At 41.8% G+C, this 26,487-nt stretch overlaps 1 protein-coding gene across 1 annotated transcript in view; it reads right to left on the reverse strand.

Moving 5' to 3' along the window:
- The window catches only part of SDK1 (sidekick cell adhesion molecule 1), a 687,887-nt gene that overhangs the window by 153,822 nt on the left and 507,578 nt on the right, over positions 1-26,487 (reverse strand). The window contains exons 22-26 of the mRNA XM_084641923.1: positions 25,464-25,655; positions 23,018-23,139; positions 6,791-6,900; positions 3,718-3,868; positions 1,320-1,557 (exon numbers count right to left, since the gene is read on the reverse strand). Coding sequence (XP_084498049.1) covers positions 1,320-1,557; positions 3,718-3,868; positions 6,791-6,900; positions 23,018-23,139; positions 25,464-25,655 — 813 coding nt within the window. The remainder of the gene's footprint in view (positions 1-1,319; positions 1,558-3,717; positions 3,869-6,790; positions 6,901-23,017; positions 23,140-25,463; positions 25,656-26,487) is intronic.

Here is a 26,487-nt window from a genome sequence, read left to right on the forward strand (position 1 = left end):
TGCAACAGATACAGACACCAAAGAAAATACATGGAAAACAAACAAACAAACAAACTAGTCCTTATGACCCAAACCAGTGTTCAGCATCATTTTGATTCCAGTTTTCTTTCTTTCTCCTCTAGAATTGCTTGCCAAATTAAATATTTTTTTTAAAATTGGGAGAGAAAATGCTGAAATATACACATGGAACCTTTGATCTTTAATGGATGATCTGGACCACTATCATCCCTAGGTTTTATGAAATCACTTAATCTCAGTATCTGTTATTTTTCAGAGGAATTGTTTGAACAGCAATAGAGAAAAGAGGAAATGCAGTTATCTCCTTATAATGATACGGAGCTCTTCAAAACTATTTTATTTTGGGACATACTATCTCAAACTCCATTACAAACATATCTTGTTTAAAATACCCCTAGCAATAACATTCCAGTTACTAGGAAAAACCCAACACTTTAAAACGAAGGGGCTCAAAGAGTTTGTTTAACCTTTTACCTTCAGTTAGTTCAAAGGTTAGTTGTCTGAACCAGGAGACCAAATCATGCAAGGTGCTGAGCACCTGTTGCTTCCATTGGTAGCTTTGGCACATTGTCTTTATTTACATACAAGCAGATGTGCATATGCACACACAGCATGTACAGTATTAAGTTTCAAGCACTCAAGTTTAAATGATGTTGAAGAAAAATAACAAACATGAGCATTGCTTAAATACAGGTCACATGCAAGAGTAATTCACTTTTATTATTGAGTATTTTATCCAAGTAGGATCACTCCATCTAATTATTCACCTGCAATATAAAATCAATTTACGTCATAGGCATGCAGGCTGGGTCAGAGAAAGAAGCTTTGTCTGAAGTTCCTAGCTAACAGCTTTGCAAGATCTAGCTTCTGCTGTTGCTACAGTTACCAGTTATTTATTACTGCCTTGATATTATAGAGACTGCTTTCTTCTGGCAACTGGAAGTCTCTAAACTAGTTTAATATCTGCATACTCAGATCAGGTGGACAGAACAATTTCTATGCTCTTGTTAGCTTGCACATAAGTGGGTTACATTTATGCAGATCTACGGGCACAATTTTGGAAGGTGGCACTGATAGCTCAGATCATTAGTTTCCTCTTTGGTTACTATCTACTTCGTTTAAAATCTTCCCCAACAAGCTGCCTGGCTAGCAAATGTGTCTTTTTTACCACCAATGGATCAGTAGAGTGCACTTTTAGGTTTAGTAGATCTGCAAGAAAGAGAGGTTGAGGGAAAGGGCTGAAGATACTGAAATACACTGAGCCCATTCTTCATAGAAGCACATATACTCCTGTTACTTACCAGACTCTCGTGTGCAACTTCTCACGACCTCACTCCATGGTCCTGCTCCAATGGCATTGAAGGCCTGAATCTGCAGTTCATATTCTACCCACTCCTCTAGATCCTCAATAGTATATTCCCTCTCTAGCCGGTCACCGATAACCTTCGTGAGCACTGGAGACGGCAGATCCACACGCCACAATTTTATCCTGTAGCCCACCGACTCTGGGTTGCCATTATATTGAGCATCAGGGAGAGGCTGGCCATTAATAATAAGAGGAGCACAAAATTATTGCACAGAATGGGTGGACTATGCTTTTCAAATCATATGTCATTGCCTTTTGTACTCATATACTGAACAAATACTCCAAGAAGGTGAGAGAATTGTGAGAGGTTGAGGGCTTATTATACATTTTGTTTACCTTTGTTGACCATTTATAATATTTTTTTATTTTGTATGTAATATTTTTAATTTTTTTCCATGCCACCCTACCTAAATATTTTATAGCAAATAACACCTCTCTCTGCCCGTCCCATACCTACATACACCCCTCACTCCATATATGTGGAGGTAATACCAGTATGGTAAATTGCAGAACCATGGGATAAATTGTGGAAACTAGTGATCAATTGCACAGCCATGTGATAAATTTATTATGCACCTCAGACTGTTTTATTGGACCTCTGCCTATTAATCCATCTAACTAGGATTTATTCTAACATTCCAACTCCCTGAGCAGCATCAGACTCTTAAAAGAAAAATTAACCTGCCCCAGAAATGTCATCACCTGCTCCACCCGAGTGTGGATTTTCCCCCTTAAAATTATATCTGTATGAGATCAAGTATGAGCAAGATTCAACACTGCTTCAGTAACAGGTTTTGTTCTACATTAACATTTCATAGCTTTAAAGTATTCTATCCTGCGGCCCAGTAGGACTAGAAATGTAAACTTCATTCAGTTGGAAAGAAGTTCCCAAAGGGTCACAAAACTCATTGTTGGCCTTGAAGGGCAGCGATATCATTCTTTAAAATGCTGACATTATACTGTGTAGAAAAGTTAAACTGGGTCATTTTCAGATGTGTTTGTGGCTCCCTCTGACCTCTGCACTGTTGGCCTCATGGTAAATAAGACATCTAGCTATACAGGTAGATGAACATAAAACAGTCCTAATGAAAGTTTTAACAAGCCCCTAAAATGCTCTTAAATGATCAGAGTACAGACCACAGATATGAAGGTTAATATGCTATTAAGGTGTGATTGCATAGGTTATGGAAGAGCATGTTACTCATATGTGAAGCCACAAGTGAGTTATGCAGCTCAATGACCAAATGAACTGTAATAGCTTTTCTATACATACTAATGTCCCATTTATAAGCCTGATGTCTCAGCCCTTCAAGGTCTAGACAAGCTCTGGGTGCCATTTGGAAGCTGGGATCTCGCCTTTCCAATGAAATACTGCTCCTATCTAGTCACATTTTGGAGTGGGGGAGGGGGAAGCTGCAGCAGAAGGAACTATTTTGGGGTCAGATTTATAATTTAGAAAGGTGACTATTTGAAGGGAGTTAGAATATTAGAGTAAATCCCAGTGAGATATTTTCATGGGCAACTGCGGCAGTCAAAGGTGCATGATAAATTAATTTGCAAATGGCTCTGCAATTAATCACCTGGTTCCACAATTTATCACATAGCTCTGCAATCGATCACCTGGATACAGATTCCACGTAAGTGATGTGTAGGTATATATGGAAATACTCTGCTCTCAGTTACACTAGCATAAAACCAGAGTAACTCTCTAAATATAAAGGGTGTTACTCTAGATATATATCAGTGTAATGCAGAAGCAGCATTTAACTTATTACAATTTTAGTTCTTTAACAGTTTATCATTACAACATACTTCTGGGTTTTTTCCTATGGACAGCCCATTTCATCTTCCCTTCACTATCACGTGATCAACCTTTTTTTTTTAAAATGATCTCAGATGGCCCCCCCTCCCAACCTCGCTAACATCTCTTGGTATCAATATCTGCAAGATCACCATATTTTAGTGATCAGAATTCAGTGAAGAACTCTGAGGCAAGAAGCAGCAAATGAGCTCAAGTATTCATATTGCCTATATGCGCTGACTGAAGCTGAGGAAATGGAGAGCCTCTAAAGCTAAGGCACTCACATCTCTGGCCTTTTACTCAAGGCATATATTTGCCTTGTAAGCAAAGGAAGTGGGGAATTGAGCTGATTAGTAAAGCACTTAGATAAATCTCAGATTTCAGACAATTTGGGAAAGGGAATATTTTTGCTGTTGCTCTTTGGGTCAAATGAATGAAAAAGTAATTCATGAACTTTGGACACATTCTCTGAGGAAACTGACACTTCAAATGTCAGCATCTCCCCCAGACTCTCCAATTTACATTTACTCACCATCCATCGGATCCACAAGCTAGTCTCACTGGCAGTGCGTACAGTAACACTTCCTGGTGCAACATCTGGTGGTGCCTGCAGTGTCTGGATGACACGAGATGGTTGGCTGAGTGGGCTTTGGCCGACAATATTCACCTGTCTCATCCGGAATCTAAAGCATAAAGAAAGCACAGTGCAAACATGTTCCAAAGCAAAGCTAACCTGAAAACTGAACAAATGCTATTTCTTGCCCGGAACTACACCAATATGAAAGAAAACCAGGCTGTCATCAATTTGAGACATAAATGCCATTGGTCATGAATACCCATTAAATTCATCGCCCTGTCCACTACTGCAACAATGGCAAGATCCTCAAAATTAGACTAATTTAGTGTCTATTAGAAACAGACGGGCAATATAAGGAGATTATGTTAGTTATACCAAATTTGAGGAGATTATGCCAGCATTAACTGATTTTCCATTGAGATGCCTCCATGTTACATTCAGAAAGGGTGTTACAAATATCGGTATCTGGATATCATAGTGTCCTTGCAAATATCAGAAATGCATCAGTTACATTTCCCTTCAATCGTCAATTCAATGAGGGCTGATATATCTCTGTGGACTGCCTTGTCTCCTTTCCTGCACAAGAATGATTAAGTTATTTAATATGGATACACAGCTTAAAAGCCATCCTGTTTGCTCCAAATGATCTCTTCTACAGCAGGAGTCCTTATAGAGGCATGAAAACCTTTTACAACTTCATAAGGACTCACAAAAAAGTTAAGACTTGCTGTAGGCATCAGATACCCACAGGTGACAAACACAGGAGGGTCTTGCAGTTCCAATTATTTGAGGCTAGCATGTAGCTGCTCAATTTGTTTATACTGAACCGTGGAAATTTGGCTCTAATGATTGGACGTGGATAAGGGCTGAGCTAGACTACGAAGCACCATTTATCTATCTGCTTTGATCATTTTAGGAAGTGCATTAAAAGCAATACATCAAACAAACATCGTCCCTAATTTCACACTCAAACACTGGCAAAGAGTGTAGAAAAGAAGCTCAATTGACAAAGACTGTCTAACTGATAATTAGGGCCCATGATTTATCCCTTCAGCATGCTGTAACTAGAGCTGGCAGGATGACCACTCTGTTTTTCAGCAATTTTTGAGGTTTTGAAATTTGCAATTTTTTTCATGAAAACAGAATTGTGTTGAAATGTCAGAGAGAGAGAAAGAGAGAGAGCAAGCGAGCGAGCATGTAGGTAGCCTGGTAGTAGGGCACTGGCCAAGGATGTGGGAGACCCAGATTTGAATCCCTACTCTGTCTTATTCAAAACAGAGTTTTTCATCCAGACCACTCTGCTTCAGGCAGGGCTGGGACTTAAATCTGAGCTTCCACATCCAGGCCAGTACCCTAACCACCAGGCTAAGGAGTACAAGAGGGTCCCCCCTACCCAGCTCTAGCACTAACATTCTGGCTCTCCTGACAGCACAGTACCATTGATAACCTCAAGGATCTGGTGACAGCTGGGAAATTCATCTCTTTCAATGATCCTATGAACAGAGCTGAGTGAATATTTACTTTGCAGGCAATCTGGGGGAAAAATGGTTTGGGGCCAAACTGAAAATGATGGTTTTTGAAATTTTTCGGCAAATTGAAAAGATTGAGTTGAACCTCCATGAAACATTTTGGCAATGTTGAAATGTCTTAGACCTGAACATTTCTGTTTCCTTTCCTTTTATCAAAATTCCTGAAAAGTGAAAGGAGGACTAGATTCACAGAGGAGGAGGTGGTGGTATGCTGCATCCCTTATTAACTTTCGCCTTCAGCTGGGATAGGGGAGACCTGGGCTCAGTTTCCCCTCTACCTAACATAGGAACAGGAACGTAATGTGGATCTCCCCCATTACCAGAGAGGGGTCTAGCCACTGGGCTAGGGGATATTCTGGTATGAGGCTCTCTCAGTCTCTCCTTTTGAAGCTGCCCTTTTTATATAAACAATTAAAGAGTCACTGGAGCAGGGATTTGAACTTGTGCCTCCCACATCCTACATGAGTGCCTTAACTACCAGGCCATGGAATCCTTCCCATTCTCTTTCTTTGGCCCAGTGACTATCCATTGTCATCATGAAAGACTACAAAGACATCCTGATAATACACTTTTTTCTAAAATTGCCTTGTTAGAAATCTCCCACATCTGGAAATAGCTTTTAGAAATTCTTGGCAGGTCCGTATGTATCCGATAAAACTGATTGACAATAAACTCTACTGGGAGGAAGAGTCCAATATGCTCTGGTGGTTTTTACTAAAATCAAGAAAATTAGTGCACAGGCACTGAACTAATTACAAATGATAAGATCTTCACCTTGTTTGTATCTTATTGCTTTGCAATTCACATTATTATGTGATCCAGGTAACAGGCCTTTCAGTGGTGTGAAAGTGGACAGTGTCTATAGCAAACTGCTTTGCCCTAGCTGCCAGAAGTCCCTGATTACTAAGTCTTTTATTAGTACACTATTTAATGTAGGCATTTTCCATTAGGATTGGGCATCCCCATTCTCAGACCTTGTCTATGCTAGAAAACCGCATCAGTTTAGTTACATTGGATGCACTAAAATCGGTTTAAACTTTACATATATTGATTTATCATAATTTGATGAATTCCTGTAAGCAAAGTTTTAAGCCAGTTTAAATTACCAAACTAAGATAAATCAATAGAAGCATCTTTAACCTGATGTAAGTGTGTAGGTAGGAGATTGTGACAGTTTAACTAGACTGATTTGTAATCAATCAGCTTTAGTTAAACTGGTGCATCCTTTCTGTATAGACAAGGCCTCAGACTCATGATCTAAGAAGTTACTCAGTAGCCCCATTTAGTTGGTTTATTCCCCTTTGCATCACGATTAGTTATTTTAGTATGCGTACGTCAAAATTTAAATGCGCTAAACAGGTTGTAACTGTTATGGGGTGTGAACTTTTGCCTTTCATTCATATTGCAAACTACAGTCAGCTGCTTATGAATGGAAAAGCTCCTCCATGCTACAGTTTTCTAGGTTGTTAATACTGCATTTAATTACTAGCTGTCCTCACCTGTAATGAGTGTATGGAATGAGGTTTGGTATCTCCAGCATCTGGGCATCAGGTTCATTCTCCACCTCATATAGACTCACCCACTCCTCCTCCTCTCCTAGAACACCAACCTATAGTTGAGAAGTGGAGGAACAAATGTTAACCAGACAACACAATGTCCACACTGGCAACGTTTAATTGCTGCAGTGGAAGGGTGGATACCTTTAAATCAAGAGTTTCAGAGTAGCAGCTGTGTTAGTCTGTATCCGCAAAAAGAAAAGGAGTACTTGTGGCACCCTAGAGACTAACAAATTTATTTGAGCATCAGCTTTCGTCCTTTTCTTTTTAAATCAAGAGTAAATAGCTAACGTTTATTTTATGTGCTGTGGCATTCAGCAATGGTAAATATGAAACAGTGGCACTTCCAGCATTCCTTATCACTGCTGGGATTTCACTTTTGATTCACTGGTGAGACCTATTGCAAAGACACATCCTAACAACCCAGAGTAAAGAGGGCTAAAGCGATGTGTGATTCGTGTGCATGTTAGTATCTAGAAGGCAAAAGCGTTCGCTAGTGTTATAACAAAAATGAAGAGTTGGCTTCATCAGAATAAGTTCAGTAACTGATGCAGATTAACCAGGTCCGAGTGGAGGCAAAGCAAGGGCCCCTCAGTAATGAAGTCAGAGAACAAAAGAAGACGAAGAACAAAGGAGCTTTGTGCTGTGCTGAGACCATGCTCCTCTATACACAGCGCTCTGTATTAATTAACCACTGTCTGTGGCCAAGAGCCAGCTCAGCACAGCCCCTCAGCTAGTGTTCATGGGAATTTAAAGTATTTCGTTCCACATGCCATCTCCAGGGAAAAACTGAAGTAGGAACAATCAGGACTTAAAAGAGAGACACCAGTGGATAAGAGGGGAGCCAGGGTCTGGCACTAGGTCTCAGAAGCTGGCAGCAACAGTACGCTGAAGACTGGGTCAGGCCTAATAGAGCGACAGCAAGAATCTTGGGAGGGAGCTGGAAAAGAGAGTGAGAAGGATTAGTTATTAGCTTGGTGATTCAGGAGTGCCTCAGAGAGGTGCAGCAGAGAGCCCTCTAATATAATCTTACACCCGCTATCATCATACAGGAATTCTGCATTCCGCTTACCCTTCTGTGACTCTTTAAATGAGGGAAATGAGTATTCTTGTTGTTTACTCTTTATGGCAACAGATTCTGGATAGCTACTGTGTACTCGTGTACATTGTCTATCAAGATACTTACATGGCCCCATCACTGTAGTGTGTAGCACTGCTAACTATTTAAAATAGAAATAAATCTCTACCTCATTCTCTCTTTCTTCCTATAGGAGAAGTATCTTGATTAATGTATAAGTTTCTTGTTTGTTTGGGTATGAGTTGGTGTGTTGTGTGTCTATGAGCTTGTGAATGGAGAAATTGAGGGAAAGTTAAACTGAAGAAATTAGTTTAGCACTTGATTCAGAAAGTGTTTGGTTTTGTGATCATTCTGGTGGACAACAGCTTTCAAGGAGAGTCATGGTCGTGGAGGGAGAGGAGGTCTCTCAGATACCTAGGGCCAGTCCCAAGGAGATCATTGGTAACTTCACAGAAAAGAACTAGAAACTTCTTACAGAAAAAATAAAGTCTGGGAAATTTTGAACGCTCTGTGCAAAGATCCCAATTCTTTATATTACAGAGATTTTTGCACAGTACCAGGGCACAGAAGCATAGAGAAGGCATCACAAATCATATCTCCACTCTGAAATTGAACAGCCCCAGACTGAGCCCAAGGAATAAATATCTGATAAAAAGAAAAGTTTTCTTTAACAACTCCAAATGGGGAGGGTGGTGAATTTTTAAGGCAGAAGCAGAAAATACTTTCTAAAATGAGTTTTTGATTAATTTTGTCAGAAACCTTTGGTAAATGGTTATTTTTGAAAGGCTCCTGGCTCTTAATGGTATCACCTCAAAGTGCCGCAGTAAGTATGCGGTAACAATCCACAATGTTTCAAAGACAGCAAAATTTCTTTTTCTGTCTCCTGCAGTGATTTAGAGTCTTCTTTTTAAAACTTAAGAACAATAATAGCCCTTTTGGAATATTTATTGCACAGCAAAACACACCACAGGTTCCAATCCATATGCAGCAGCAGGCAGGTCATTAATACACATTAAGGACCACATGGCTCAACCACTAAGGCCCATGAGACTTTGTAAACAATTGACACTGAATCAAGCTTGAGAGGTGTCCAATTCCCTGCCTGTATTGCAGGTATGCATTTACCAGCTGCCTGTGAAGCTGGAGACATTAAAGATCTTTCACTGATTGGATAACAGTGAAGGTTCTGTGTGTTTAAGATCTTGGCGAGACTCAGAAAGGATGTCCCAAGTGAGACCCCATATCAGAACAAAGCTTTCTGTATCAGATAAGGATGATTGGTGCAGTCTCTGAAAAAAGGCAGATCCAGGACCAGTCTGGCACATTGGAAGTTTCCTCACTCTAAAGCCAGCTGGGTAACAGGTGGCATATTACCTGCTTCAGGGCCTTGGAGGCTATGGGCAGAATGGCTTTACAGACAGTAATTATTAACCTTGCTTAGACCTGTACACTGGTGAAAGATAAAAACAGGGAGGGGGATGAAAAGAGGAGGAGTAGAAGCAAACAACTGCAGGAGATGCTCAGGTCTCTCAGCAGAACTTTGAAGAAAAATGGAATACAGACTCAGAGAACTCCTTTTGTGGAAACCCGGCAACATCCCACCCATCTTCCAGTGTTCTGGTACCAGCAGCAGGGCAACTTCCACATACAGGGCCTCATCCTACCTCCACTGAAGTCAACAGTAGGACTCTGAGTGCACTTCCCCTGTATAAGAGCCGAATGAAGACAACTGGAGGGTGCTGTGGATGACCGGACAGACATAAATACTGTTATAGGCCACTGTTAATTAGGTAAAAAATTATGAATTTAGCAGTATTGTTAGGAATCACGCTTACAGCAGAATGTGTAAAGGTGGACTTTTGTGTTTAAGTATTTTGATGTCTCTAACAGAGTCCTAGGTTCCACATACAGAGATGCAGAACTTTTTTGGTTACTCATCCTGATACATGGTTCTAGGACCTACCCTGCACAAAGTTGCAGTTATTTTTGCTAAATCACTCTGATGTCAGTTCAGAAGTGTCCTATCAGCTTCAAACAAAGGAGTATAAAAGGAGCTTCCTCAGGTAGAGAGAACTAAGGGCAGGGACAGAGGGGTCCTTCAGGGAAAACAATTCTTTAGGAACAGGAGGAAGTTTAGGTTAAGGCTTATATTTTGTTGTTGTTGTTGTTTCAGATAACAATAAAAGCAACTCTAGGAAAGGATTAAGTCTAGAAAAGACCCACACAGATACATGCATGTACTGCGTTAGGAGCAGGACTGGAATGCCGCCTGCTTATAATGCCCCTTGCAGACCTTTTGGTTGCTATCTGAATGTAAACACTTCAATTCAGGGGACTATCTTGTAGTTTGCCTCTGAACACAATGGGTCTGCAATCCTGACTGGGTCTTGCATGTGCTACAGCATTACAAATATAATAATGCCCATCAACTGGGCATTTAACTGGGAATTGGTCCTGCTTCGAGCAGGGGGTTGGACTAGATGACCTTCTGGGGTCCCTTCCAACCCTGATATTCTATGATTCTAACTCATTCCTTTTAAGACACTAAACATCAGCCATCACATAATGATAAGCCATCCGTTCCTTTGCCAAGGGAATTATCACTGAGAGGGTAATGAATTGGGAGTGCTTTGTCGCAGGTGAGCCTTGAGTGGGCCTGACTGTTATAAAAAGCCAGTCAGCTGAGCTGCAAACAGCGGAGGAGGCTAACAGAAGGAGTTTGCCTGGGAGTTCGCCTGGGGAGAGCCCACTGAGGCTTTCATCTTGCAGGCTTCTCTGAGTAATTACTACAGCACCTGAGGAAGGTAGAAGGAAGGTAATATGGATGGTGAGCATTCAGCTGTTGTTACCTGCACAGGATGTACCATATTTGTCTTTCTTCCACAGGACAGAAGCGACTTTGTCTGTATAAAGTGCAACTTGGTTTCCATAATGGAAGAGAAAGTTCAAGGTCTGGAGAAACAAGCATTGACCCTGCGTTGCATAAGAGAAATTGAAGATTTCCTGGACAGACATCAGGATATGCTTCTACGGACACAACATTCCAAAGATTCAGAGCAGGCTGCGCAGTGGGGACAGAAGGACGTGAAGAAATTTGGCAGCATGTGACTTCCAGAAGAAGAAAGGGGAGTGTCCATGTACCAGCAACGCAGATACAGGTAAGCAACTGTTTTCATGTTCTCTCCACAGGTACTAATGCGGCACGTGGACTAGATGATACATCTGAGGGAAGGGAGCAGAAGGAGACTCCGCCGATTGGAAGGCATGATAGTCCTAGGGATAGGGGTTCCATGACCACCGCTCCCAAGAGAAGGAGGCGGGTGGTGGTGTTGGGGACTCGCTCCTCAGGGGGACGGAGTCATCTATCTGCCGCCCTGACCGGGAAAACCAAGAAGTCTTCTGCTTGCCAGGAGCTAGGATTCACGATGTGACAGAGAGACTGCCGAGACTCATCAAGCACTAGGATCGCTACCCCTTCCTACTTCTCCATGTGGGCACCAATGATACTGCCAAGAATGACCTTGAGCGGATCACTGCAGACTACGTGGCTCTGGGAAGAAGGATAAAGGAGTTTGAGGCGCAAGCATTGTTCTCGTCCATCCTCCCTGTGGAAGGAAAAATCCAGGGTAGAGACGGACGAATTGTGGAAGTCAACGAATGGCTACGCAGGTGGTGTCGGAGAGAAGGCTTTGGATTCTTTGACCATGGGATGGTGTTCCAAGGAGGAGTGCTAGGCAGAGATGGGCTCCACCTAACGAATAGAGGGAAGAGCATCTTCGCAAGCAGGCTGGCTAACGTAGTGAGGAGGGCTTTAAACTAGGTTCACCGGGGGAAGGAGACCAAAGACCTGAGGTAAGTGGGGAAGTGGGATACCGGGAGGAAGCACAAGCAGGAGAGCGCAAGAGGGGAGGGCTCCTGCCTCATACTGAGAAAGCGAGACAATCAGCGAGTTATCTTAAATGCCTATGCACAAATGCAAGAAGCCTGGGAAACAAGGAGGGAGAACTGGAAGTCCTGGCACAGTCAAGGAATTACTGGAATAACAGAGACTTGGTGGGATAACTCACATGACTGGAGTACTGTCAGGGATGGATATAAACTGTTCAGGAAGGACAGACAGGGCAGAAAAGGTGGGGGAGTTGCATTGTATGTCAGAGAGCACTATGACTGCTCAGAGCTCTGGTATGAAACTGCAGAAAAACCTGAGAGTCTCTGGGTTAAGTTTAGAAGTGTGAGCAACAAGGGTGATGTCATGGTGGGAGTCTGCTATAGACCACCAGACCAAGGGGATGAGGTGGACAAGGCTTTCTTCCGGCAACTAATGGAAGTTACTAGATTGCAGGCCCTGGTTCTCATGGGAGACTTCAATCACCCTGATATCTGCTGGGAGAGCAATACAGTGGCACACAGACAATCCAAGAAGTTTTTGGAAAGTGTAGGGGACAATTTCCTGGTGCAAGTGCTGGAGGAACCAACTAGGGGCAGAACTCTTCTTGACCTGCTGCTCACAAACAGGGAAGAATTCGTAGGAGAAGCAAAAGTGGATGGGAACCAGGGAGGCAGTGACCATGAGATGGTCGAGTTCAGGATCCTGACACAAGGAAGAAAGGAGAGCAGCAGAATACGGACCCTGGACTTTAGAAAAGCAGACTTTGACTCCCTCAGGGACCTGATGGGCAGGATCCCCTGGGAGAATAACATGAGAGGGAAAGGAGTCCAGGAGAGCTGGCTGTATTTTAAAGAATCCTTATTGAGGTTACAGGAACAAACCATCCCGATGTGTAGAAAGAATAGTAAATATGGTAGGCGACCAGCTTGGCCTAAGAGTTAAATCCTTGCTGATCTTAAACACAAAAAAGAAGCTTACAAGAAGTGGAAGATTGGACAAATGACAAGGAAGAGTATAAAAATATTGCTCAGGCATGCAGGAGTGAAATCAGGAAGGCCAAATCACACTTGGAGTTACAGCTAGCAAGAGATGTTAAGAGTATGTTAGCAACAAGAAGAAAATCAAGGGAAGTGTGGGCCCCTTACTGAATGAGGGAGGCAACCTAGTGACAGAGGATGTGGAAAAAGCTAATGTACTCAATGCTTTTTTTGCCTCTGTCTTCATGAACAAGGTCAACTCCCAGACTACTGCACTGGGCAGCACAGCATGGGAAGGAGGTGACCAGCCCTATGTAGAGAAAGAAGTGGTTCCGGAATATTTAGAAAAGCTGGATGAGCACAAGTCCATGGGGCCGGACACACAGCATCCGAGAGTGCTAAAGATGTTGGCGGATGTGATTGCAGAGCCATTGGCCATTATCTTTGAAAACTCATGGCGATCGGGGGAGGTCCCAGACAACTGGAAAAAGGCTAATATAGTGCCCATCTTTAAAAAAGGGAAGGAGGAGGATCCTGGGAACTACAGGCCAGTCAGCCTCACCTCAGTCCCTGGAAAAATCATGGAGCAGGTCCTCAAGGAATCAATTCTGAAGCACTTAGAGGAGAGGAAAGTGATCAGGAACAGTCAGCATGGATTCACCAAGGGCAGGTCATGCCTGACTAATCTAATTGCCTTCTAGGATGAGATAACTGGCTCTGAGGATGAGGGGAAAGCAGTGGACATGTTATTCCTTGACTTTAGCAAAGCTTTTGATACGGTCTCCCACAGTATTCTTGCCAGCAAGTTAAAGAAGTATGCTCTGCATGAATGGACTATAAGGTGGATAGAAAGCTGGCTAGATTGTCATGCTCAACAGGTAGTGATCAGTGGCTCCATGTCTAGTTGGCAGCCGGTATCAAGCTGAGTGCCCCAGGGGTCGGTCTTGGGGCCGGTTTTGTTCAATATCTTCATTAACGATCTGGAGGATGGCGGGGACTGCACCCTCAGCAAGTTTGCAGATGACACTAAACTGGGAGGAGTGGTAGATACGCTGGAGGGTAGGGATAGGATACAGAGGGAACTAGACAAATTAGAGGATTGGGCCAAAAGAAACCTGATGAGGTTCAACAAGGACAAGTGCAGAGTCCTGCACTTAGGAAGGAAGAATCCAATGCACCGCTACAGACTAGGGATCGAATGGCTAGGCAGCAGTTCTGCAGAAAAGGACCTAGGGGTTACAGTGGATGAGAAGCTGGATATGAGTCAACAGTGTACCCTTGTTGCCAAGAAGGCTAATGGCATTTGGGGATGTATAAGTAGGGGCATTGCCAGCAGATCGAGGGATGTGATCATTCCCCTCTATTTGACATTGGCGAGGCCTCATCTGGAGTACTGTGTCCAGTTTTGGGCCCCACACTACAAGAAGGATGTGGAAAAATTGGAAAGCGTCCAGCGGAGGGCAATAAAAATGATTAGGGGACTGGAACACATGACTTATGAGGAGAGGCTGAGGGAACTGGGATTGTTTAGTCTGCAGAAGAGAATAATGAGGGGGGATTTGATAACTGCTTTCAGCTACCTGAAAGGGGGTTCCAAAGAGGATGGATCTAGACTGTTCTCAGTTGTAGCAGATGACAGAAGAAGGAGTAATGGTCTCAAGTTGCAGTGGGGGAGGTTTAGGTTGGGTATTAGGAAAAACTTTTTCACTAGGAGGTTGGTGAAGCACTGGAATGCGTTACCTAGGGAGGTGGTGGAATCTCCTTCCTTTGAGGTTTTTAAGGTCAGGCTCGACAAAGCCCTGGCTGGGACGATTTAGTTGGGCATTGGTCCTGCTTTGAGCAGGGGTTTGGACTAGGTGACCTCCTGAGGTCCCTTCCAACCCTGATATTCTATGATTCTATGGTTCTATGCTTTTAGAAATCAGACAATATAGAACAGTACCAGATTTATAATTCCAACGAATTATCAGTAAATATTGGAGTGAAAAATCAAAGGTGTTTGCCTCTTCACTTTTAGAAGAAATGCTAATACAAAGAGTGGATATGGTTCCAAACCTGAGAATGGTTATCAAGTACCAACTGCTGTAAATGGAACATGTTTCCATGGGGATATCTACACTGAAATTAAAAACCCACGGCTGGCCCGTACCAGCTGAATTGTGCTTGTGGGGCTCAGGCTAAGGGACTGTTTAATTGCTGTGTAGACATTCAGGCTCGGACCCTGCGAGGTAGGAGAGTCCCAGAGCTCAGGCTACAGCCCTAGTCCAAACGCAATTAAACAGCCCCTTAGCCAGAGCCTGAGTCAGCAAGCACAGGCCAGCTGTGGGTGTCTGTCTGTAGTGTAGACATACTTTATATGTTATAGAGGCAACTTGTGTTCTGCTATAGTTCAGGGTATGTCAGAGTTTTCATTGTAGAGGTTTATAAACAGGCATTTGAAGTCACTTTGGGAGGAAATTTGGTACAGAGGTTGTCAGCCCAGATGCAATATTTTCCTTACAAAAGAATACTTAAAATTGATTCAGCCATTTTTGATTTAAAGATTGGAAAAAGTATAAAACTGTCAGAGTTCCAGACACTTTATTTACCAAGCTCTAAAGTGAAAATAGAGAAGAAGTACCTTATACAGTGGATGAATCCGAATAGCTCCATTAACATTGAGGCTTTGATTTAACCCGTGAAATAAGAGTAATTCTCAGTTACTCACTGAGGTTATGGCTCCATATTGTGGTAGCACTTAAACATTTTCCTGGGTTGAAAATCTGTTTTCCAGTTCTGACAATATTCTCCATTATATGCACAGGAAATCTCTCTCAAACCAGCAGAAATACTTTGCGTGTGCTTTCTGTCGCTCAGCACATATGGTACATACTCCCACAGTTCTGAGACCCTGTGGGTCGCCTCGTAGAGCTTCCTATTGCTTAAGCGTGGCACAGCTGGTGCTCCCTGCCTCAGTTTCCTTCCTTGAGGTGGGTCTCCTCAGCCTTCCACACATTGGTCAGTTAGGAGATGTAGTCTGGCCCTCCAGCCAAGTCACAAACAAACTTAACCCCTTCTGGGGTAAGAAAAGGCCCAAACAAAAAGGTTCTTCCTCCCTTGTGGGCTTTTCTTCAGCTTGACCTGCGAGCCCCTGTTCCTGGCACCTCTGGGCTCCCTTTCTACCCTTCCCCTGCTCCAGTATAGAACATTCAGCCTCCTGGGCTACTTCACCTGAAGTAGTGTTCTCAGCCCCTGTTGAGCATCCTTCCCTGTCCATGATAGAGCACTAGCCCCCAGGCTGGTTCCTTTGGAGTACCCAACTTCCTGCAGATCCTGACTCAGGTCTTCGGTAGGAGCCCAATTTGCTCCCTGTGATTCCTGCCCAAACTGAGCTATTTCAGCTCTTTTATGAGGACCAGCTGTTCATTAGCCTATCACCTGACCCCCTTAGTCCCATCCCCTCAGCCTGGGAAGGAACTAATTATTTATGACTGGGGGAGGCAGGCTGGCCCCATCTCCCCTTAAAGGGGACAGTTACACCATGACATCCTGCAATACCTAATCCCAGTGGGACCTCATGCTTTGCCACAAGTCTTCTACTCACTTTGTGACAGCATTATTGATACCCACAGTGAATCAAACTTGGCAGCTGTTAATGTAATAATAATCTACTGAATTTTTGATGGGATGGGCAAAACACCCAGCAAGACACTCTCGCTGTGGTGTCATTTACACACGACTCCTGCCAGAGTCCCAAGAAATCCAGCAAGAGAGAATCAGTATGAAACTAGACTGCAGCATGGAGAGAATACAAACGTGAAACAGTGAGGAACAACAGACAGGATCTAAAACGTATTTTTGGTGGGGAACTGCCCCTCCAAAATCAGTAGCATATATGCCCTTTATATTAGGCACTGAATATATCTTGGAGTACATAGTGGTGTGTGGCAATACGAAGGATTTATTGACATGAGTTTGCAATGATCACATTACTCATCAGTGGCAAAGCCACAAGTCAATTATTCTGAACAGATGTTAATAAAGCCTTCATGTCCACACCACACCCTTCTCTACTTTGCCAATGCTGGTTGTTTCACAGAAAACCAATTTTAAAAATGTTTTTAAATGGTCTTCTGACTATTTTTTGTACTTCTGGTTTGGAAATCCAGTTTGCTTCAGTACTATGGGTTTAACTGTACAAAATGAAAGAGGAAAACTACTGCTAATAAATTTTAATAGACCTCTTAAGAAATATGCCATGTCGATTTACTATAAATCAGAGTGATGAGATTTTAATGTTTGATATCGCAATCCCAGCCAAAGTTAGAATTAAAGGTCCTGGTTCTCCTTTCACTTTCCTCGGTGCAAATCAGGAGTAACTCCATTGACCTCAGTGGAGATACACCAGTGGACAAGAGGAGGGAATCAGCATATTACTTGCAGCTGGGATTCCAAGCTCCCCAATGTTATGAAACAAGTGTTTTTAGCTCAAAGAGTTCATGCAGTATTAGACATTTAAAAAGGTCACTCATCCAAAAATTGAATATAATATGTCCTGCACCTGCTCCTATCTGACTCAGCCTCCTACCATATATTGGAAGAAAGAAGGAAAATGTTCTAGCGGCAGGGTGTTGTTATATATACAAACAACTAGGGCTGTCAAATTATTAAAAAAATAATCACAGTTAATCGTGAGATAAAAAATAGTTGCAATTAATCACAGTTTTAATCACACTATTAAACAATAATACAATACCAATTTAAATTTATTGTAATTTTTTGGATGTTTCCCACATTTCCAAATATATTGATTTAAATTACAACACAGAATGGAAAGTGTGCAGTGCTCACTTTATATTATTATAGTTGATTACAAATATTTGCACTGTAAAAAGATAAGCAAAAGAAATAGTATTTTTCAGTTCACCTCCTACAAGTACTGTAGTGCAATCTCTTTATTGTGAAAGTACAACTTACCAATGTAGATTTTTTTTTAATATAACTGCACTTAAAAAAAATAATGTAAAAATTTAGAGCCTATAAGTTTAAGCATGATGGGGCATATGAATGTTTAGCATATCTGGCATGTAAATAACTTGCAACGCCGGCTACAACAGTGCCATGCGAACACCTGTTCTCACTTTCAGGTGGCACTGTAAATAAGAACTGGGCAGCATTATCAGCCGTGAATGTAAACAAACTTGTTTGTCTTAGCAATTGGTTGAACAAGAAATTGGAATGAGCGAACTTGTATGAGGTGAATTGAAAAATAAGATTTCTTTTGTTTATCTTTTTTACAGTGCAATTAATCACAACTATTTTTTAATCTAGTTAATTTTTTTTGCGTTAATCACATGCATGAATTGTGATTAATTGACAGCCCTACAAACAACTGGTGGAAGTTGTTTGTAGTGGCTCAGAGATTTGGAATATTGGAAGAAGACCCAGTAGAGATGGAATAGTGGGCTAAGTGCAGGGGATGAAGTCAAAAGGTCAAAGTAAATTAAACTTATTCCATGGTTGCAGAAGCAGAAATAAAGGAAAATAACCTCATGGTTACCAAGATCCCATAAAACACAGAGTGTGAGAGTACAATATCATACTTAGGTCAGCTGAGACCTCAGTCATGCTTTGTCATGAGCCCACATTGTTATGCTGCCCCAGGAGCTACAGCCTGGGAGGGAGATTGTTCCCCTGCACTTCTGGAGAGAGAGTGAATAGTAATATGTCTATACTTGATACAATGCAGCCCACCTACATGGGGGTGGGGGGAATAGTGGCTTTGTCCTAATGCACTGTTACCCATGATGCAAATGGCCACTGTGGGTTTGCAAGGAGGTACGCCTTTATTGCACTGCATTAGCTAAGTCACAATTTGGCCCTAAATGAATTATTCACAACGAATAATTTATTTGACAAAATCAGCTTCTCTCTCTATTCCTGAAATGTTCATGAGCATATTGCAGTTTCCTCAGACTGATGCTTTATTCTAAATTAATCAGTACTTTTTTCATCCATTCTTTTTGGCTGCATACAGTTCACCGCAAGCAATTAATTCTCAATATTTGAAACACGATCCGTGCTGGCTGGTTGTGACTGCTCACATAAAACACCTGGTTTTATATCTGTTCCCCAATTATAAGAGTTACACACATCCAATCTGGTTTCATTCATTACAACAGCGATTTTCAACCTGTGGTCTGCAGACCTGTGGGGGTCCGCAGACTATGTCTAAGATAGCCAAAGGGGGCCACACCTCCATTTGAAATTTTGTAGGGGTTTACAAATGAAACAAGGTTGAAAACCACTACATTAGAATATAAAATTTGACCTCTCAAACTCTTTCCATACAAGTGTCACAATGACAGTATCAGATGTTTCCATATACTAGAATTTCAAACAACAGCCAACCCATTGAATAGAAGGGAACTCCCAGATTTCTACTGGCATATAAGCACTTGTTTCTAGCCTTGATATTCTACTAGATCTTGTTCTTCAAAGCTTTCCATTATCAAAGACTGAATATTGACCAAACCCATATATTTCTGGGGGGAAATTCCATATTTGGGGAAAGATCTAAATTTGGGTGACACGGGTAAAGTCCTGGACCCATTGAAATCAATGGCAAAATTCCCCTTGATTTCAATGAGGCAAGAATTTTCCCTGTGGTGTCTGAAGCCAATCAATACAATAACAATTATAACAACAACTCCTCAGCACCTCTTGAGCCTGATTCTACAAGGTGCCAAGCAGTTCCTGAAGGGTTTGAGAGCCATTGATGCCCAGACTGGTGACCTCGTCACTGACCCATGCTGCTTCCTTCATGAAGCTAATGCCAGGAAAAGGTGCACAGCACCTCTCGGAAGATGGTCAGCATCTTACAGGATCTGGCCCATGTGTGGGTATCCAGCACACAACCATGGGCTAAATATTCTTTGCCTGTGGGCCTAAAACAATGACCTCCCTCTCTGAAAACTGAAACTTAAAGAGCACTTTTAATTCTGCATAAGAGAAAGCTAGTGATCCAAATATACAGCAGGCAATAGCACTCCATGGAATGTATGTACACTACACACCCACACAGCTGAGATGGGTTTGTCAAGTATGAAGCTTAAGAGGAACTCCAAAGACTTTAAAAAGATGAAAACAAAAACAAATTATTTAAGTTCCTAAATTTAACTAAGTAGCTACTATTAGAGTCCTACAGCTTGTATTTCTTTTTTTTAAAATCTTTTTATACCAGATATTGTGATGTGATATATGGCTGGGACAAGTCCAATAATTCTGACTGACACAAGTGGTCTCACTAAAGACTATCGAACTACTTATAATGAGTAAGATTACTCCCATAAGTAAGTATTGCTGAATTAAGTCCTTGAATTGTGTTGGAGTATTTTATGTTTTCCAAAAGACTATAAATAAGAAGTTTAAGAGGTATCCTAATCGGTAATCTAGCATTGTCCATGTGCAGACTAATGAAGACAGTTTCAAACAAAACAATGCATTGCAAAATTAATTTCTTCCTTGCTTATATGCCAATACCTCCATTCAGAGTTCTGTATTTCTCCTGGAAAAGCTGAGGAGATCACTATCAGAGTAAAACGGCATAGAGAACTCCATCCCCCACAAATTCTCAGGTGACAAAGATTCCACTAGCAGCAGAAATACAGAAGTTTGAACCCAGGTATTAGCAGGCAGTAAAACCTTCCTGTTCACATATGGATATGGACTTCCGATTCTGATCTAAATGACAAGAGAGTAAATCAGCGTTGACTCCTCAAGTGCCCTCAGTCATCCCGGAGGTGATGGAATTCAGGACCAGGGTACTACCTAGGGCACACTGCTGCATTTATAACAGGTTGTAGGCCAGATCCTCAACGGTGGCAGCACAGCAGCCCTTTGCACTCCTCTGAGCATGGAGCATTCTGCTCAGAGGCTGGAGCTAAGACACACAGTAGAGCAACCTAAAGGCTACTCAAATCTGCGTTAGCTACCAATAGCCACACCTCATTTCCCCTGGCAATGCCCCCTAAACAGGCAACCACTGAGCATCCCCCTACCACAGGGGAATCATTTGGAGGCTGGAGCCTCTGGGCACAGCAGCTATTATATTGCTACAATGCACAAAGAAGCATTAAGTGTTTTTTTATTTTAATTTTAGGAATGAAATGTAATCGCATTGGTACAGCAGCCATTACCACCATCATGACTGCTGCAGAGATGACAGTTTAAAACAGTTTTGTGATACTGTGAAAATCAGATGTTTAAATTTGATGCTAGTTGATAGAAACAGTAAAAGCTTTAGATTTGAAAACCACAGGCTGTTTCCATGTATGCTTTAACTGTAACATTCAAATGTAAGGGGAAATGACAAAGGAAATACACTACCCTAAAACAGAGTCTCTGAAAGGTAAAATGTAACAACACAAGAATCAAAAGAAGCTATTCAGCTCACTATATTGCCAGAGGCATGAAGAGCGCCTTGCTCAGACTAGCAATTTCTATTTTTAAACTTGCAGTTGTTTCCGTGTCATGGCATCAGGGGCTTTCAGCAGACGCACCAGTGACTGGAAACATTCCTTCAGTAATTCATGAGTGATAAATCTCAGGCTCAAAGCATCCCTGATTTAGTTGGGTTCTTTTTCATAAAATGCTACAATTAAAAGGGGACCTTGTCCACAAAAATAATGTTATTAAAAATGCAGTTAGGTCAGTGAAGGGAAAAGATCAGAAAGACTATAAATCACTACTGTGGGCTGTAACAGTTTTAAAGCCTTCATGGGCAAGTCCTCCCACCATATCAAGTCCACAGAGCTGGGTTTGGTGCAGAGGAGACATTCAAAGAGAGCAATGGAAGAGGAATCCTTCCTCACTCCCAGGCTGCACAGCAGTAGGAGTGCTACTCCACGGTCAGTCCTGGTGAGACCCTTTCTACAGAAGACGATATGGCTGGTGGATCTGTGTTTTCGCAGATGCTATTCCCACTCCTCATCCAGGTCCTGCATCTCCCCTGGCCACAAAATCCCTCATTGTGAGGGAGCTCACACAGAGTGTGGCTTCAGAGCATGCATACTGTGTGGATTCCTGTTGGGGTTCCAAGAATACCCTTACCTGGCACAGCAGAAGGCCTCTAAGCTCTGTTGCACCTGGGACCCTCCATGGATGTGGAGGAGAGGATTTTGCCCTTAATTGTTATTAAGCTGTTTTGAGACTTTGAGATTCATTTTATTTCAATGGTGTTTTGTGATCCAATGTAGCTCACAAATTAACAAGTTCCCAGCAACATCCTTGTGGTGTCCCACGATAGAGGTGCTGCTCAGAACGTGCCAAACCATCAGATTGTAGGTTTCACCATTTCACTTTGTAATATGCAATAAAGTGTAGGTCAATGGATCAAAATGTACCAATTAGTTCACAATGATCTCATTACCAAGTGAATGAATTGTATCAACATATCTAAAGCTATAACACTGATTGAAGAAAGCCAACATTTGGTTTCAAAAACAGATTATGTTATTTATAAAGATTTGTGGGCAGAAAAGAAGAAGCACAACTCATCTGTCAAGAGAACAACTGAGAAATGTTTATTTCCTCCAAGGCATAATGACAGAAACCAGGAGGAATATTGTTTAAAACTAACAAGGAAGATCATTCACCCTATACATATCTAAAGACCTGGATAGGAAACACAGGCATATTTCATTACATGGTAATGATTTGATGAAGTGGGCATTCACCCACGAAAGTTTATGCTCCAATACGTCTGTTAGTCTATAAGGTGCCACAGGACTCTTTGCCGCTTAGTTTATGCTTCATCTTACCTTTCCCTGAAAATACATACAAAGCTCCTTACAAAGGTCCATGTGAATTATTCAAAGGATGAGACCTCTCAGATATATTATGTATGGTAAATATCTTAGGACCCACACAAGAAACCTTCAGTTTGTTCCTGTGTTTCCTTTGTTGATCTTTTTGTTCTGCCTGTGCAGAGAAATTAAAACATACAGACCACCCCTTTCTCCCTCTGGTTGTTCCATTACCATTTCCTGGCTAACCCTTCTGAATTCTCTTGGGTTTTAACCTCTACTTTCTCTCCCAAGAGACCAAACATCACCAGAACAGTCAGTCCACTGGTCAAGACCTTGTATCTGAAGCTGATAAAAAATGTTATTTGAATACCAGTGGAAGATTCAGATGATCTATTACTGATCAGGAACCTCATCAACAGATTTCTGTCATGTACGTACCTGCCCCTCTACTATCCACTTGGAGATGGAGGTTTTCCCGTCAGACCCAGGCCGGAACTGAAGCGTGGCAGAACGAGGACTGATGTTAGAAATAACCAGATTAAATGGTGCACCAGGGAGTTCTGTAGAAATTAAAACAAATGAAAAAGGGTAGAAATACTTTGGGATTTAGAGTACAAGTATGCAGATCAATAAGTAGACATTCAATATTTCAGCAAGTAGTACAGTATATCACTTATAATAGAGCAAATACTTTAATTTTCTACACAGGCATATATAATTATATTATTTATCCTGCACCATATGTATGCATGGCATTTTACAGACTAATAAAATGACATATCCCTGTCTTGAGGGATCTAGATTAACATCACACCATAAAGGCTACATACGAAAAAGAGGCATGGTCTGGTGGTTAAAATGGTCCGGAAACATGGGCTCCATTCCCAGTTCTGCTAGTGAATTGCTGTGTGACCTCAAGTAAATCACTTAAACTCTCTGTGCTTCAGTTCCCCATCTATAAAATGGAGATAATATTTACCAACCTCATAAGATGTATAGAGGCTTAATATATAAATGATAGTAAGAGACTCTGAGATCCTGGTGTCTGGCTGTTAGGCCTTGGTCACTTGCTCAGGGTCTAACTGATCACCATATTTGGGGTCAGGAAGAAATATTCCCTGGGTCAGATTGGCAGAGATCCTGTGGGTTTTTTGCCTCTCTCTGCACTGTAGAACATAGGGCACTTTCTGGTTTGAACTAGAGTAAATCAAGATTTGAGGAGAAGAGTTTGAGTTTTTCAGTAACTCAGTAACTCAGCCAGAGGCTATGGGCCTATTACAGGAGTGGGTGGTCAGACTAGATGATCATAATGGTCCCTTCTAGCCTTAAGGTCTATGAGTCTATGAGATGGAAGGTTCTTGGAATAGGGATTTCTGAGAACCTACCTAGTTAGCAGGTGTTAGAACTCTGCAGAGAAATGTTGACCAGTATCTGCTGACTCAGTGTGGCAGATCAGGTTTGTTAACTACATGCTGGAAATAAGTTAGGTGGGAGTGAATCTTTAGGCAGAAGAAATGGGGGTATAGGACAGAAAAGTCTCTGCAGAGAAATCCCATGATCAGCCAAGCTTAAGCAGAAAGCTTAGGCTGAACTACACCTCTACCCCAATATAACGCTGTCCTCGGGAGCCAAAAAATCTTACCGCGTTATAGGTGAAACCGCGTTATATCGAACTTTGATCCACCGGAGCACGCAGCCCCGCTGCCGCCCCCCCCCAGAGTGCTGCTTTACCGCTTTATATCCGAATTTGTGTTATATCAGGTCACGTTATATTGGGGTAGAGTTGTACATGTGTTTTGATGTTGGTATTTGAGTTATCAACAAAGTCAGACCCCAAGAATGTGGTAAAATTAGACCAAATACATTTTTTTGTAGATTGTATTCTAAGCAGCATAGAAACTCCAACTGCACTACCAAACTACTAAGTATTATTATTATAATTAGTAATCATTCATAATGTTGTACTATGTAAAAAACTGCAAAATTAAAACAGGAGACTTTTATGGCATGCGTTGTGAGGATACAGGAACACACAGCATTTCTTGACTCATATTTCATATTCACAGGAAGCATGATTGGTAAATGACCTTGCCAAAATGGGACAAAATGTACTGGTATATATTTGTAGGAGTGGCAAGAAGGCAAACTGCACTGAACTAGTCTAAACGTACTGACACATCTACATCAGAATGCACAAAAGGAGTTAGGCCATGCACTGCTCTAGAGGAAATGAAAATCTTAGGTAACACCAGAGAGAGACCTGACACCTCAGAGTAAATAGCCAAGCTGATTTAGATTTTCAAAGCAGATCTAAGTCAAACAGTGTTACTGCATTTGAGACCTCCTCCTCTGAATCTCATCTTGAAAGGTAGCTGTACATTGCCACTCCCATTTTAGCAGTCCCACTATTGCAACTTAAGCTCTAGGATGCAGAACTACTTCTTCTACAAGATCTCTCGCATGCCAACACTTCCCACTTTTGTAAATATTTTTTTATTTGCATCACACAAATATCTTACAGTCCAAGTGCACTGCAGTTCTAACCCTTACAAAGAGAAAAATCTTTCTTCATTTTTAAAAAGCATCTAAATTCCCTCCCCCCCAAAGTTGTGGTTTATTTGGATTTTTTTAATAACGATCACTGCTTGCCCCATCTCTTATGTTACTTTATAAATGCAGAAAGATTCTATAATAAGTATCTATTTTATTACCTTTCCCTCTCATTCGTCCATCCCTTCTATACGTCTTTAATTATGTCGTACTGTGTCTCCATCGTTAAAAATAAAAGAATTATTATTACTGTACTCAGGAAACCAGTGTTTCCTGGAAACGGCTGCACATGGGAGTCAGTATACTTTGGGTCATTCTCTGTAGTTTTACCAACCTGGAGGCACTCCAGAGGAAATGGTAGAGGAGGTGACCAACCCAGTGCCTTTTGCAGTCATAGCCGCCACCTCAATAGTATAGGTGGTGAGAGACGACAGCCCAGTGATTTTGTATTCAAGGGTTGTGTTGGCTAGAGTGCAAGCCAGACGAGATTCATTCCTGCTGTACACCTCCCAGGAGATTTGGTAGCCTAGAAAACAATTACACAAAAGTCAAGGAGTTGTAACAATGGTGTGTTCTTTGCCTTCCTATCCATGATAATCCAGACGTTCACACTGTGGTGGAGCACTTGCTGCTGGTGGGCTTGGAGAGTTAGCTGGTCATGTTGCTGGCTCTCCTGCAGCATGAATACCTTTGTACAGAAAGGAAAACGCACTTAATGCATTAAGGCCAATTAAAAATACATACTTTTCCAATACTACTTTTCCACATGAGCAATTATGGTGGCGGCCACTGGGATATCATGTGACCATGAAATTCCAAAGGGGAAGGGAGGTGGTTTACATGGAAGAGCCTTCTATCAGTATGTAGCATACACAATAAAAAGGTTGAGGAACCCCAGCAATAATCTTTCTCCGAAGGGTGGGATTTCAATTTATGAACTCTAAAAAATGAATAGGAAGAGACACTGAAAAAGTCAAACTCTTCTCACCAGCAAGTAGTTGGAAACTTCAGTGAAAAATCTATGCACAGCTACCAGGAGGACTCCTTTCCTAGGCTGAGGATCTAGAAATACTTACAAATCAGGTGATAATGATCTTGCAGGAAAAACCTCTACTCCCCATAGCTTCCTGCTGCACACACTTTTTAGCAAGGTGAATCATTATCCTGTCCTTTAAAAACCTAGTGTAGCCAACCTATCATCCTAATCCCTACAAAGCCTGACCCTCCACCTCATTCTTCTATTGGAACCAGCCTGTTAAATCTTTCCTGTCTAATCTCTTTTATATCCATTTGCCTTCCAGGAACTTTCAAAAGTTTCTACAGCCTGATTTGTTCAATTTTGTCTCTGAATGTGTTTG

Source organism: Lepidochelys olivacea (assembly GCF_965140295.1).
Source record: "Lepidochelys olivacea isolate rLepOli2 genome assembly, chromosome: 10".
In the NCBI taxonomy this organism is placed as follows: Eukaryota; Metazoa; Chordata; order Testudines; family Cheloniidae; genus Lepidochelys; species Lepidochelys olivacea.